General features: G+C 62.9%; 1 protein-coding gene across 1 annotated transcript; it reads left to right on the forward strand.

The window, feature by feature from the left end:
• Positions 1-1,488: 1,488 nt before the first annotated feature.
• On the forward strand, positions 1,489-12,137 carry LOC311219926 (uncharacterized protein; the record flags this gene model as incomplete). Its single annotated transcript, XM_084303282.1, is given in 23 exon segments — positions 1,489-1,651; positions 2,618-2,710; positions 2,941-3,039; positions 3,191-3,382; positions 3,459-3,605; positions 3,740-3,873; positions 4,202-4,374; positions 4,487-4,721; positions 5,429-5,653; positions 5,722-5,885; positions 6,019-6,145; positions 6,148-6,314; positions 8,407-8,602; positions 9,570-9,657; positions 9,787-9,978; positions 10,070-10,216; positions 10,345-10,478; positions 10,674-10,846; positions 10,948-11,185; positions 11,276-11,500; positions 11,577-11,740; positions 11,823-11,948; positions 12,029-12,137. Coding segments are annotated over 23 exon segments (3,711 nt in total).
• Between the last annotated feature and the right edge of the window lie 221 nt (positions 12,138-12,358).

Below are 12,358 nucleotides of genomic sequence, written 5' to 3' on the forward strand. Positions count from 1 at the left end.
GCCAGGCAGGGTGAGTAAGCAGGCATGGGACCAGGAGTGGGTGCAGAGCGCCGGCACACCCAGGAAGGAGGGAGGCAGCGACGAGGGTGTGCGGGGGATTAGGGCAGGGGAGGTCACAATTGCAAGCAGGGCTGGGAAGGGAGGCTGGGGCTGGGTCAGGGCAGGCAAGACGCAGCTTCCCGGTGCTGTCAGGGCTGACAGAAGTGAAGGGACTTCCCTTTAAGCCCCCCATCCAGTGTCTGGGGTGGTACAGCTGCCATTTGGGGAGTGGGGTGGCTGCTGGACCCCACTGCTGCCCAGAGGCCCTTTGTGTTTGTCCACAAGAGGGAAATATTTCTCCAGGATTGCGGCGGCTCCCAGCCTGCTCCAGGCATCCCCACAGCCCAGCACCAGGCTCCAGCAAGCAGCTGCTGCTCTCCCACCCGCTTCTTTTTTCGCAGGTCCCTCACTTACACGCTTTTGGAGGTTTTCCCAGCCTCAGTAATAAAAGCCAGTGTCCAGATGCTTCACCTCCTCCAGGCACATCCCCTTGTCCTGCTCCTCTTCTCGGCCCCAAAGGATCAAACAAGTCTGGGTTAAACGAGGAGGGGAAAATCCCATCACTGCACTCTGGGCTTGGCTCGTTAACCCATGTACAAAGCACTGACCCATTTGGGGCACACACAGACCCCAAATCCCACATGGGCAGCTCAGCCCTAGCTCTGTGTTTGCATGGGTTCCCGTCCCCACAGGACGGCGCTGGACTGGCTGAGGGACAAACTCCTCGTGCCCCAGGCTCCTTCACCCGAGAAGGAGTGAGAAATCCCGTGTGCTGGGGACGTCAGCAAGAAACGGCTTGGCTGAGGATTCAACGGGGTTGCCTGGTGGCTCCTGTGCCACCAGCTCAGCGCCAAGGCGTAGCCCTTCCCCTGGGTCTCACTTTTCCTGCTGAGCAAGAAGCTCTTATCAGCCCTTGTTGATAGGGATGAGCTCCTGTCTGTCCTGGCAGCCTCCGCAGTGTTTTTGTTTGGGGACGTTTTGGGGCTGCCAGGCTCTGCTGGGGCTGCGGTGGGAGCCGAGCCTGGCCACGGGGCCATAGCTGTGCCAGACCCCAAAACAGGGAGGAAAAGAATGGGGCAAGCACGGGGCATCCCAGGTCAGGGGCAGCAGGCCAGCAGCCTCAGGATGCATCTGATCAATTAATCCCTCCCCAAAACTGGGGCTAATTAGCCTGGGTGTAGCACCTGGCTGATGAGTTAGTCACAGCTGGAGGTGGGAGTCGTGTGGGGCAGAGGGGACGGGCCAGCAGCTTCCTTCTGGGGCTGCCTGTTCGCTCCCTAGGTTTTATCCGGGGGCTGCCTGGCCCCAGCCACCCTCTTCCTGGAGTGGGTGGCCCTGGGGTTTGGCCCCGGGCACACGGGGGGGGGCTGTGGTGTGCACCGCACCGCAGCGGGACAGTGCTGGAGGGCAGGGGAAGATGGATCGGGTTGCCCTACAGCTGTATCTGATATGGCTGAAAAGGAGAAAATTAGTCATAAATTGCTGCTCCACCCTGGAGAGGGAGAGCTAACGGCGCAGAGGGTGGCTGAGCAGTTTAACCCTCACCAAGTGCTGGTGGAGAAGCAGCAGGGAGCCTTGGGCTCTGCTGCCAGCCCCAGCTTTCGGGCAGGGGGTGAGCTGTTCCCCGCTGCTCCGGGCTGCTGAGGGTGCCCGTACAGAAACGGGTGCGTGTGCATGTCCCGCACGCTGTGCCCAGGAGCAGGCGGTACCCGCGTGCCAATTTCAGCCCTGGCAATTTTGACGGTGAAGCTTTGCTCGAGGAGCAGCCCCGTGGCAGGGAGTGTTCCGGAGTTGGCCCCGCGGGCGTGGAAGAGCTGAGCTCTGCGCCCTGGCAGCGCGGCTGTCGGGGTGGAGGTGCCGCTGGCACCGCAGTGGGTTCCCCTCCATGGGTCTGGCTCCTCGGTGCTGCCTCGTTGGTGCAGAAACAGAGGAACGACAGCGCTTGGCAGCCTGCTGCTGCCCTCCTCCAGCAGTTCTGGGGTGGGGGGTGAGCGATGCAAAAAGGCTCAGGCACGGCAGGAGCCCCAGCTCCCACACGGTGCCTGGTGGATCCTTGCCCTTTGCCATCCTTGCCGGGGCATCCAGGACCCTCCTCAGCCCGGTGTGTGGCTGTGGCACCTCTTAGGGAAATGAGGTGAGGGGCAGGGGTAAATTGCCCAGCGTGCTGTTGGAAATCATTAGCAGGGCAGCCCAAAATGTCCCCGAGTGCGTTTGTGGGCTCTGCTGTGGTTTTGGGGATTCATCCAGAGCCCGTCTGATGAAAGAAAGAAATTAGTTTCTTCTTCAGAGCATTGCAACAACTTCTCAGAGCTGCACCACGCTGTGTCTCCCCATACTGGCAGGGCTGGTGGCACAGTTGGATCCATCAGCACAATGTCTCTGGCGCTGCCTCTCCTGGGGGTGAAGCAGTCGGAGGCAAACAGGACCTGATTTCCTTCAGCACCGGCCCCACCAGCCTGTGGCAAGACATATACCTGATGGTCCAGGTCCGAGACCAGAGGAAGAGCAAGGAGGAGCTGTGGGGGTGGGAGAGGAGGGTGTGCTGCGAGGGAGGGTCTCGACTCGGCTCCCCTTAAAGGCAAGGTGGGGAGCTCGGAGCTGCCTTGGGAGGAGGAGGAGGTCTGCTGCAGCGCGGGGCCGGAGGCAGCAACGCACGGCAAGCGGCACAGAGGCAGGTGGGCTCCGGGTTCCCCGGGGGCAGGATGGAGCCACCTCCCCTGCCCCAAATGAGGGTCTTGGCAGGAGGGCAAGGGTCTTGGCTGGCAAGGCAGCGGTTCCAGCAGCTGAAGGCGAAGCAGCCGACCCAGCCCTGCTCCCCAATGCAGCCCTGTCTATCCCCTCCTGCACCAGCTCAGGGTTTCCTAACAGCATGCCCCCCAAATGCAGAGTCTGCTCCCCCAGGTCTGCCCGAGCCAAGGGGACGTGGCAGTGCCATGTGGGCCCAGTATGCCGGGGTCCTGGGCTGGCTGCTGCTGCTCCAGGCGGTGCCCAGGGCTGCAGGTGAGTGCAGAGACGGGGTGGGGTGGGGTGAGCAGGGTGGGGAGCGTGGGGCTGGAGGGATTTAGGGAGCACCCCAAGGCACAGGGAGAGCTCTCGAAGGGCCACAGCCCCTTAGGGAGCGTCCCCCTCCAGCATCTGCCCGTGCCCGCAGGCGCCCAGCCCTGCAGCCCCAAGTATTTTGGCCGTGACTCCATGGTGTGCGTGTGCAATGCCACGTACTGCGACACACTGGACCCCGTGGTGCTGCCGGCCCCGGGCACCTACGTCAAGTACGAGAGCAGCAAGGCCGGCAAGCGGCTGGAGCGCAGCGAGGGGAGCTTCCAACGCAGCCTCCGTGCCCCAGGTACCTGCTGTGTGCAGGCAGCGGGTGCTCCTGCAGGTCTCCCGTGAGCTGAGCCAGGCTGGGTTTTCCCTCGCAGGGCTGCTGCTGACGCTCAACATCTCTGCGCTGTACCAGCATGTGAAGGGCTTCGGTGGGTCTCTCTCGGATGCTGCTGCCCTCAACATCCTGGGGCTGTCGCAGCCGGCCCAGGACAACCTGCTGCAGTCCTACTTCTCCGAGAATGGTGAGCAGCGAGGGTGTCAGCAGTGTGGGGCGGCTCGCTGGGTCCCTGCTGGGAGCTGTGGTGTCCCAGCTGCAGGGACGTGCATCGCCTGAGCTGCTGTTGCGGTGCTCCTCGGTGCCTTTCCTTCTCTGCAGGGATCGAGTACAACCTCGTCCGGGTCCCCATGGCCTGCAGCGACTTCTCCGTGCGCCCCTACAGCTACGACGATGTCCCCTATGACTATGAGCTGAAGCACTTCAAGCTGGCAGAGGAGGACGTGAAGATGAAGGTAGGAGACTGAGCCCGCCGCCAGTGCCTGGGTCCCTCTCTTTCTATCGGCTCCTCTGTAGGAGCTCCTGCATGGGGACCCTGGTGCCCGGGCACTGCCATCCCGGTGTGGGGTGTGTGGGGACAGCCCGCAGGAGCTGGCACCTCCTCTGGGGTGCGTCCCGGCGTGCCCGCCCGGTGCTGGCAAGGAGCAGAGCCGGGGCTCTGTGCCATGGGTGGTGCTCTCTGGCTGCCGTTCCTCGCAAGGGCCCTTCAGTGCTCCCCTTCCTCCTGTTGGGGTTTTGAAGAGCTGCAGCTGGAGCTGAGCCTCTCTCTGCCCCGTGCTGCAGATCCCCATCCTGCACCGAGCCTTGGCCATGGCCAAACGGCCGCTGTCCCTGTACGCGAGCCCCTGGACCTCCCCGGCCTGGATGAAGAGCAATGAGGATGTTCGCGGGAAGGGCACGCTGAAGGGGCAGGCGGGGGACAAGTACCACAAGACCTGGGCCAACTACTTCATCAAGTACCATTCCTTGGGGCTGGGATGCCCTGGGGCTGGGGCAAGCGGAAGAGCGTGTTGGGGACAGGGGACGCTCGCGGCAAGGCCAGCATCCCTCCGTTCTCCCCTCTCCCAGGTTCCTGGACGAATACGCCAAGCACAACCTGACCTTCTGGGCGGTGACGGCGCAGAACGAGCCCCTCGCGGCGCTCTTAGCGCACCCCCAGTTCCCGACCATCGCCTTCACCGCCGTGCAGCAGCGGGACTTTGTGGCCCAGGACCTGGGCCCTTCGCTGGCCCAGAGCTCGCACAGCACCCGGCTCATCATCATGGACGACCAGCGCATCCACCTCCCCGCCTGGGCCAAAGCGGTGAGGCGCGGAGCTTCCCCTCCAGCTGTCTGCTCTGCTTCACGCCTAACCATTGAATGTTAACCTAAAATTAAGCCTGCAGCCGCTCCCAGTCCTAGACAGACGGGAAGGCAAATCAGGCGTGCTGCAGAGGGAGCAGAAGCTGGGTAATTGGTAGCAGCCACCCCTGCGCTCTTGTCTGAGGCAGGGACAGGAGGAGGCTTCTTCATCCCACATTCCTGCAGCAGGGCAGCCACAGGCGCTGCCTGCACGCCGGCTGCTTCTCCGGGCAGTTTCAGCTTCTTTGTTTTACTCCTTGCCCTCCTTCCTTTGCACTACTGAAGAGGCGTCATGGGAATTCCTCTAGACTAGGAACAAGGAAAGGAAAATTTGCTCCTGTCTCTACCTTGAGCAAGGACGGAGCTGCAGGGGGAGGGCAAAGCGTGAGCGTGTTCCTCCCTTCCTTCAGAGCAGCAGGCCCTGGGGGCGAGCGGTGCCTGACCATCCTGCTGAGGATGAGGAAGGAGGGGTGGGAGGTGTCCCTCCATGTGCCCAACAGGGTGCTGGAGCCACCTCTGGGTGCTTCTTGCCGGTTAGGGTGCAGGTGAAGGAGTCCCTGGTGCTTGCGAGAGGGGAGGCTGGTAGTCTTGGCGGGCCACAATGGGGTCCATGTGCAGAGCCCCGTGGGGACGGGGGCGTCCCCTGAGGCATCTCCTTTGTCCCGCCAGGTCCTGGGCGATGCCACCGCTGCCCACTATGTTGCTGGTGTCGGCGTTCACTGGTACCTGGACAGCATTGTCCCAGCCAGCTGCAGCCTGGAGGCCACCCACAAGCTCTTCCCCAACCATTTCCTCCTCTACACTGAGGCCTGCAGCGGTTTCCTCACCTATCGGTTCTCTGTGTCGCTGGGCTGCTGGGAGCGAGGGGACCGCTACAGCCACAGCATCCTGACGGTACGGCCTCTCCCAGCATGGCTGCGAGCCCAGCATGGCCGCCCTGAGCCCCTTTCCTTGCTGCCCAGGTCCTGAACCACTTCGTGGCCGGCTGGACTGACTGGAACCTGGCGCTGGACCTTCAGGGGGGCCCCAACTGGGTCGAGAACTACGTGGACAGCCCCGTCATCGTGGACAGCAGCAAGGATGTCTTCTACAAGCAGCCCATGTTCTACCACATGGGGCACTTCAGGTGGGTCGGGGCTGGCTCCAGTGGTCCTCGGAGCTGTGCCCCATGCCTGGGATGAGGCTGCCTGCCCCCCACGGTCACTGGGATCGGGACGGGGTTGCTGGCATCCCCTGGAGCCCCCATTCCCTTCCTGCAGCAAGTTCATCCCCGAGGGCTCACGGCGCGTGGGGCTGCACAGCAGCCGCCGGTGCCTCTTCTGCCAGCTGGAGCACGTGGCACTGCTGCGCCCTGATGGCACCATCGTCCTGGTGGTCCTCAATAGGTCAGTGGGGGCTGGGGAGGGGGGCTCACGGTGCCAACCTTCTCAGCCCCTCTCGCCTTTCTCCTAAGGTCTGCCTGGGATGTGTCCTTCGGGATCTCGGACCCCGCTGTCGGTTTCATCGAGGCCGTGGCTCCAGCCAGCTCCATCCAGACCTACCTGTGGCGGCGGCAGTGACAGGGCTGTCCCCAGGGCTAGGGGTTGGTGCTGGGGGCTGCGGGTGGCAGCTCTCCCCTCTCCATTTCCAGCATTCTCCAGTGGTGGTGGCACCCCAGGGACGTGGGGTGGCCCAGGGGTCCTCCCACCCCTGTGCCAGGGGTGCCACGGTCCCATTGCATCCCCCTCCCGGTGCGGCAGCGTCCCCCGGGACACCATGCCCTGCACCAGGCCACGCTTCCACACGTGGCTCCCTCCAAACCTTCGCGTGTGTCTCGCACGCCAAGTAAAGCCTTGACGTGCTCCCTCCGGTATGCACCGTTCCCCGTCATTGTTTCCCCTACGTGCTCGGAAATTGTTCCGTTTTCCTCCCTTTTCTTCCACGACGTGGGTGAGGCGCAGAGTGCCGAGGGGGTCCTAGGGCAGCCTCCGTCCCCGCGTCCTCTGTGTGGCTGCCTCGTTTGTAGCTGCAGCCAGAGGCTGTGCCGTGGGCCAGCTTTTGATTCGTTTCATATGTGCCGTTTGTTTTCCTAGCTTGCTTGATTTTTTTTTTTTTTTTTTAAATGAAAATGTCATGCTGCATCGGGGGGATGCTGCACAAAAGGCCGAGTATGCTGGAGCCATGTCCCCATCGACCAAACCCCGCAGCCGCGGCAGCCAGATTAATTTGATACCATCTCTTCCATAAATTCACACCGCCTGCCATCTCCAGTAATCCTCTGCTAATGGAGCCTCATGACAGACTCCCCTCTATTCTGGCTCTGTCTGAAATCAAGCTGACAGGCTACAATTACCTGACCATCCTGTTTACTCTTTTTAAATACCAGTTACAGTTTTTGCTTGCTTCAGTCTTTGGGAAGGTTACCAGTATCTTTGAAGTCCAGGAATTAGAAAGCCAGAGAGCTCCTTAGCAAATTCCACTTGTGTGTAAGCTGCGGAGTTGCTGATGTTGGAGGAAAAAGAGAAAAAAAAAAAAAAAAAAAAAAAAAAAAAAAAGGAGGTTTAACAGCTGTCTTGTTGGAGCTCGACAAGAAGACAGCACCTGGCTGGTTCTCAGCCCTTTTCATAGGGCATTCCTGCCCGTCCCGCTCTTCTGTCGATGCTTCTGGGTAGCGCTGACCCAAACCGCAGCTGGAATTCCTTCCCTTCCTAATTTAAATTAAAGCTCTGCCATGCAGAGGAGGCACACATGGGCATGTCTGGAGCCCCGCAGCTGCTGTTTGCCGTGCTTGAAGCACACGCGTGCGCTGCAGCACTTCGGCACAGCCCCTGCAGCCAGCCTCGGTGCTCCCTTGCCAGCTGCAAGCACGGCTGCCACAGGCTGGTGCCTTGCCTTCCTCCCCGTGTGCTGATGGAGGAGGCGAGGGCCGTGCCGTCCCAGGCACTGTGCCATGGCTGCGAGGGGCGCAGGCTGCGGGATTTGCCCTGGGGACCTTGCATGGGGGAGCCTGGGGGGGAGCGGGGCTGGCACAGGGCAAGTGCTGCCCCCATCCTGTTTCTCTTGATGGGCAGGTGCTGGCAATTAGGAAGGATCCTAAATTAGAAGGTGCGCTGTCTGGGCTTGTTCCGCAGCCCGCGATGCGGTCGATGCAGTGCTGCAGCCCGCTCCACCCAGCGCTGCTGTGGGCAGGGGCTGGCGTCAGGGGATGCGACCCCATGGCAGGGGCAAGTGGGGGGAGCACGGGGCAGAGCCTGGGGCCCCCGGCAGCAACCGCAAGGAGGGGCGGTGAGGGGTGGTGTGATGGCTCCTGCTGCTTTCGAATGGTCCCAGGGATGCCCTGCAGCCCTGGCCACACGGCTGCCACATGGGGAAAGCCGGCTGGTGGACCCATGAGTGGGACGTGGGTCTCGGCCACAGCACTTGCTAGAGACGGTTCCTGCCTGCGTCTGTGGCACAGAAGACACGGAGAGAACCACGTCAGGGCCGAGGGAAGGTGTCTGCGTGGGGAGATGTGGCCAGAATGACCAAGGCATAAAGGGGAGCTGCTGCAGAGAGGTGCAGGTGGGCAGTCCCGTCCCCCTCCCTGGCTGCCCTGCAGATGCTGGGACAGGTTTCGGGAGAACTTTGCAAACGCTTCAGGGAAGTGTTGAAAGCTCTCATTGGCGCAGTGTTGCAAAACCCTCCTCGGGCTCCTCTTCAAACGCACCCAAATCCCAAGGGCCGTCCTCTCTCCTGGGACTCACCTTTCCTGCTCAGCCAGAAGCTGTTGCCTCCTACCCGGCTGCAGCCCAGAGAGCAGGTCCTGCTGCCTTGCCGCCCTGCTCCCGAGCAGAGACACGGCAAGAGAAGGATTTCTGGGAGCAGGTGAGTAGCCTGGATCTGGAATAGCTTTTTTTCAGACAGTGGGGATGGGGTTGGCCAAGGACCTGGGACCAGGCTGAGGCTGTGAGCACCGTGTCGGCTGGTCACTGCCGGCAGATGACGGGTGCACGAGAACCCTCCTGGCCCCGGTCCCTATCCCGCAGGGTCTCGTGGTGGCACTGTCCCAAACCTTGCTTCCCCCTGTCCTGGTGGCAGCAGCACAGGGAGGCACAGGGGTGGCTGATCCTGTGTTTTCTTTGGGATGCTCCTTGCCCAGCAGCGCAGCGTGGACAAGGCAGAGTGGGAGCAGCTGCAGAGGGCAGGGAAACGTGGGACCCCCCTGTGCTGTGGGCTCTATCCCCAAACCTCTCTGGCTGGGCAAGCCCTGGCTGCCACACTCTGGGGTGCAAGCACAGAGCTGTTTGCTCCTGACCGTGGCTCAGGAGGCACCGGGGATACATCCAGAGCCGGTCCCATGAGGACTCAGCATGTGCTAGCCCCCCAGTCCTGCTGGGGCACGACACAGCTGAGGGTCACACAACGTGGGGAGGAGGCAGGCATGCACTGTGAGAGGGGAGGGAGGAAGGCGAGGACGGGAGTGATCTGACGCACTGGGTGCTGCCAGCGTGGGCGGCTGGCAGTGCCAGAATGCCGGGCAGAGGGCGGCACATGCTGGGGGCTGCACCTCTGGCTGGGGTGCGCATGCTCTGGGCCGCAGTGTGGCTGGAGACACCCATGGGTGACAGCCCTGTGGGAGCAGCACGCTGCCAGTGAGGCAAGAGGGAGGGCGAGTGCCGGGCCAGGGTGCTGGTGAGTCCTGGGGCTCCCAGACTCCATTGTCTCAGATGAGGAGCTGTCACTGCCTGGGGTTTCTGCCCCCGTGTGGGGCTGGGATGGGGCAGAGGAGCTGCTCGCTGACATCCACCGCCCTGCTCCCAGCCCCAGAGCTTGCTGATCGCATCTGTCCAAGTCCCACGGCAGCGGAGGCGCTATGTGGCCTGGGTGTGCCAGCGTCCTGGGCTGGCTCCTGCTGCTGCAAGCAGCACCGCACGTGGCAGGTGAGTGGCCAGGCTGTGTCCCCAAGGGGGGTGCAGGGCAGAAGGGGTGAGCTGGGGGCCGGAGGAGCTCCTTCCTGGCAGGGGAAGGTCTGTGGCAGACCTCTGCCAGCCCCTCTCCTCCCACTGCAGGCGGCCGGCCCTGCAACGCCAAGGACTTCGGGCACGGCTCGCTGGTGTGTGCCTGCAGCGCCGCGTACTGCGACACGCTGGACCCCGTGGTGCTGCCGGCCCCGGGCACCTACGTCAAGTACGAGAGCAGCAAGGCCGGCAAGCGGCTGGAGCGCAGCGAGGGGAGCTTCCAGAGCAATGCAGAGACCCCAGGTACCTGCCCCGGCTGCGGACGCGGTGCCGCATCCCCAGGGATGGAGTCCCCATCCCCACGCTGTGGCCGTGATGCTGCTCATCCCCGCAGATTTCCACCTCACTCTGGACACGGCGCAGCGCTACCAGAAGGTGAAGGGCTTTGGAGGCTCCGTCACGGACTCGGCTGCCATAAACATCCAGTCCCTGTCCAAGGAGGCTCAGAGCCATCTGCTCCGCTCCTATTTCTCTGAGGAAGGTGAGCACGGGGCAGGGCAAGAGCACTGGGTGCCTGGACTTGGTTTTGGAGAGCAGCTGAGGGACTGGGGAGTTGCACCCCCCCAAATGCCTCCCAGGGACCCCCATCACCCCTCGCTCCTTCCCCAGGCATTGAGTACAACCTCGTGCGCGTCCCCATGGCCAGCACCGATTTCTCTGTGCGTCTCTACACCTATGCTGACGCGGAGGGTGACTTTGAGCTGAAGCACTTCAACCTGACGGAGGAGGATACGCGGATGAAGGTGAGTCCCGTGGATGGGGGGCAGCCATGGGATGGGCAAGCCTGAAGTGCTGGGGCTGGGTCTGGGGTGGGACCGGTGGCCTGAGGAAGGTGGCTTCCCAGGGCAGGGGGAAGGAGAGGGCTCACCCTGCCACTTGTGGTGCTGGAGCTGGCACGGACCCAGGAGAACTCGCTGCCATCTCTGTGTTGTCCCCAGATCCCGATCCTCCAGGCAGCCCAGGCGGTAGCCAAGCGTCCCCTGTCACTGTACGCCAGCCCCTGGACGTCCCCGGTCTGGATGAAGACGAACGGTGCCATGACAGGGAGGGGGACACTAAAGGGAAACCCAGGGGACAAGTACCACAAGGCCTGGGCCAAATACTTCATCCGGTGAGCAGCCAAGGGACCCCAAAGGGCACTGGGGGCTGCACCCCAGAGCCAGGCTGGCGCTGCTGTGATGAGGCCGCTCACCTTGCTGCTCCTGTGCCCAGGTTCCTGGATGAATACGCCAAGCACAACCTGACCTTCTGGGCTGTGACAGCAGGGAACGAGCCCACGGCCGGCGAGATCGTCTTCTACCCCTTCCAGTGCTTGGGCTTCTCCCCGGAGCACCAGCGGGATTTCATTGCACAGGACCTGGGCCCTGCGCTGGCCAACAGCTCCCACCGCAACGTCCAGCTCATCATCCTGGATGACCAGCGTGTGATGCTGCCCTACTGGGCTCAAGTGGTGAGGCCCCACGGCGGCTCTGCCCTGCCCCACGGCAGCTCTACCCTGCCCCACAGCGGCTCTCAGGGCCTTGCTTTTTTCTCCTCCCAGGTTCTCAAAGACCCTGTGGCCGCCAGCTACATCAGCGGCATCGGCATCCACTGGTACCTGGACTTCCTGGCGCCCATCGACCTCACCCTCTCCATCACCCACCACCTCTTCCCCAATTACTTCCTCCTCTCTACGGAGGCCTCCACTGGCTCCTACTTCTGGGAGCCCCGGGTGGTGCTTGGTGGCTGGGACCGCGGGAGCAAGTACAGCCACAGCATCCTCACGGTAGGGCTGGGTGGGCCCACGGGACACACTGCCCCCCTCGGCTGCGTGCGGCTCAGCACCGCGACCACTCCCACAGGACCTCAACAACTACGTTACGGGCTGGACCGACTGGAACCTGGCGCTGGACCTTCAGGGGGGCCCCAACTGGAGCAAGAACTACGTGGACAGCCCCGTCATCGTGGACAGCAGCAAGGACGTCTTCTACAAGCAGCCCATGTTCTACCACATGGGGCACTTCAGGTGGGTCGGGGTTGGGGGCGGCCGGCAAGGGGACCCAACAGCACTCCTGGGTGCTGTGTCCAGCCCCTGCTTGTCCCTGCAGCAAGTTCATCCCTGAGGGCTCGCAGCGCGTGGGGCTGGCTGTCTCCAAGAAGTGCCGCAGGTGTGAACTGGAGCACACGGCTTTCCTGCGCCCCGACGGCGCCGTGGTCCTGGTGGTCCTGAACCGGTGAGTGGCTTGGCCCTGTGCCCTGACCCCACAGCCCAGCCACCTCCTCTGACCTGCTTCCCTCCTCGCATCCCCCCCAGGTCCCCCATGGATGTCTCCTTTGGGATCTCAGACCCCAGGGTTGGCTTCATTGAGGCCACAGCTCCCAGCGACTCCATCCAGACGTTCCTGTGGAAGCAGCCGGCCTAGCATGGCTGCGGTGGTCCCGGGGCCAGCAGTGCTGCTGGGGGGCTGCTTCACCCCCCTGGGGGCTCGGGGACAGTCCCCTGTGGCCCTGCACCACCCCAGGGGATCTGACCGATCCACAGGCCACAACGCCTGCTGTTTTCTAGATGTTTTCATAAAATAAAGAGGTTTTCTACAATCTCGCCTGTGCGTCCTCTGCCCTCCCTTGCCGCCTCCTCACGGTG

The sequence above is a fragment of the Netta rufina genome (assembly GCF_964035555.1).
Source record: "Netta rufina genome assembly, chromosome: 29".
NCBI lineage: Eukaryota > Metazoa > Chordata > Aves > Anseriformes > Anatidae > Netta > Netta rufina.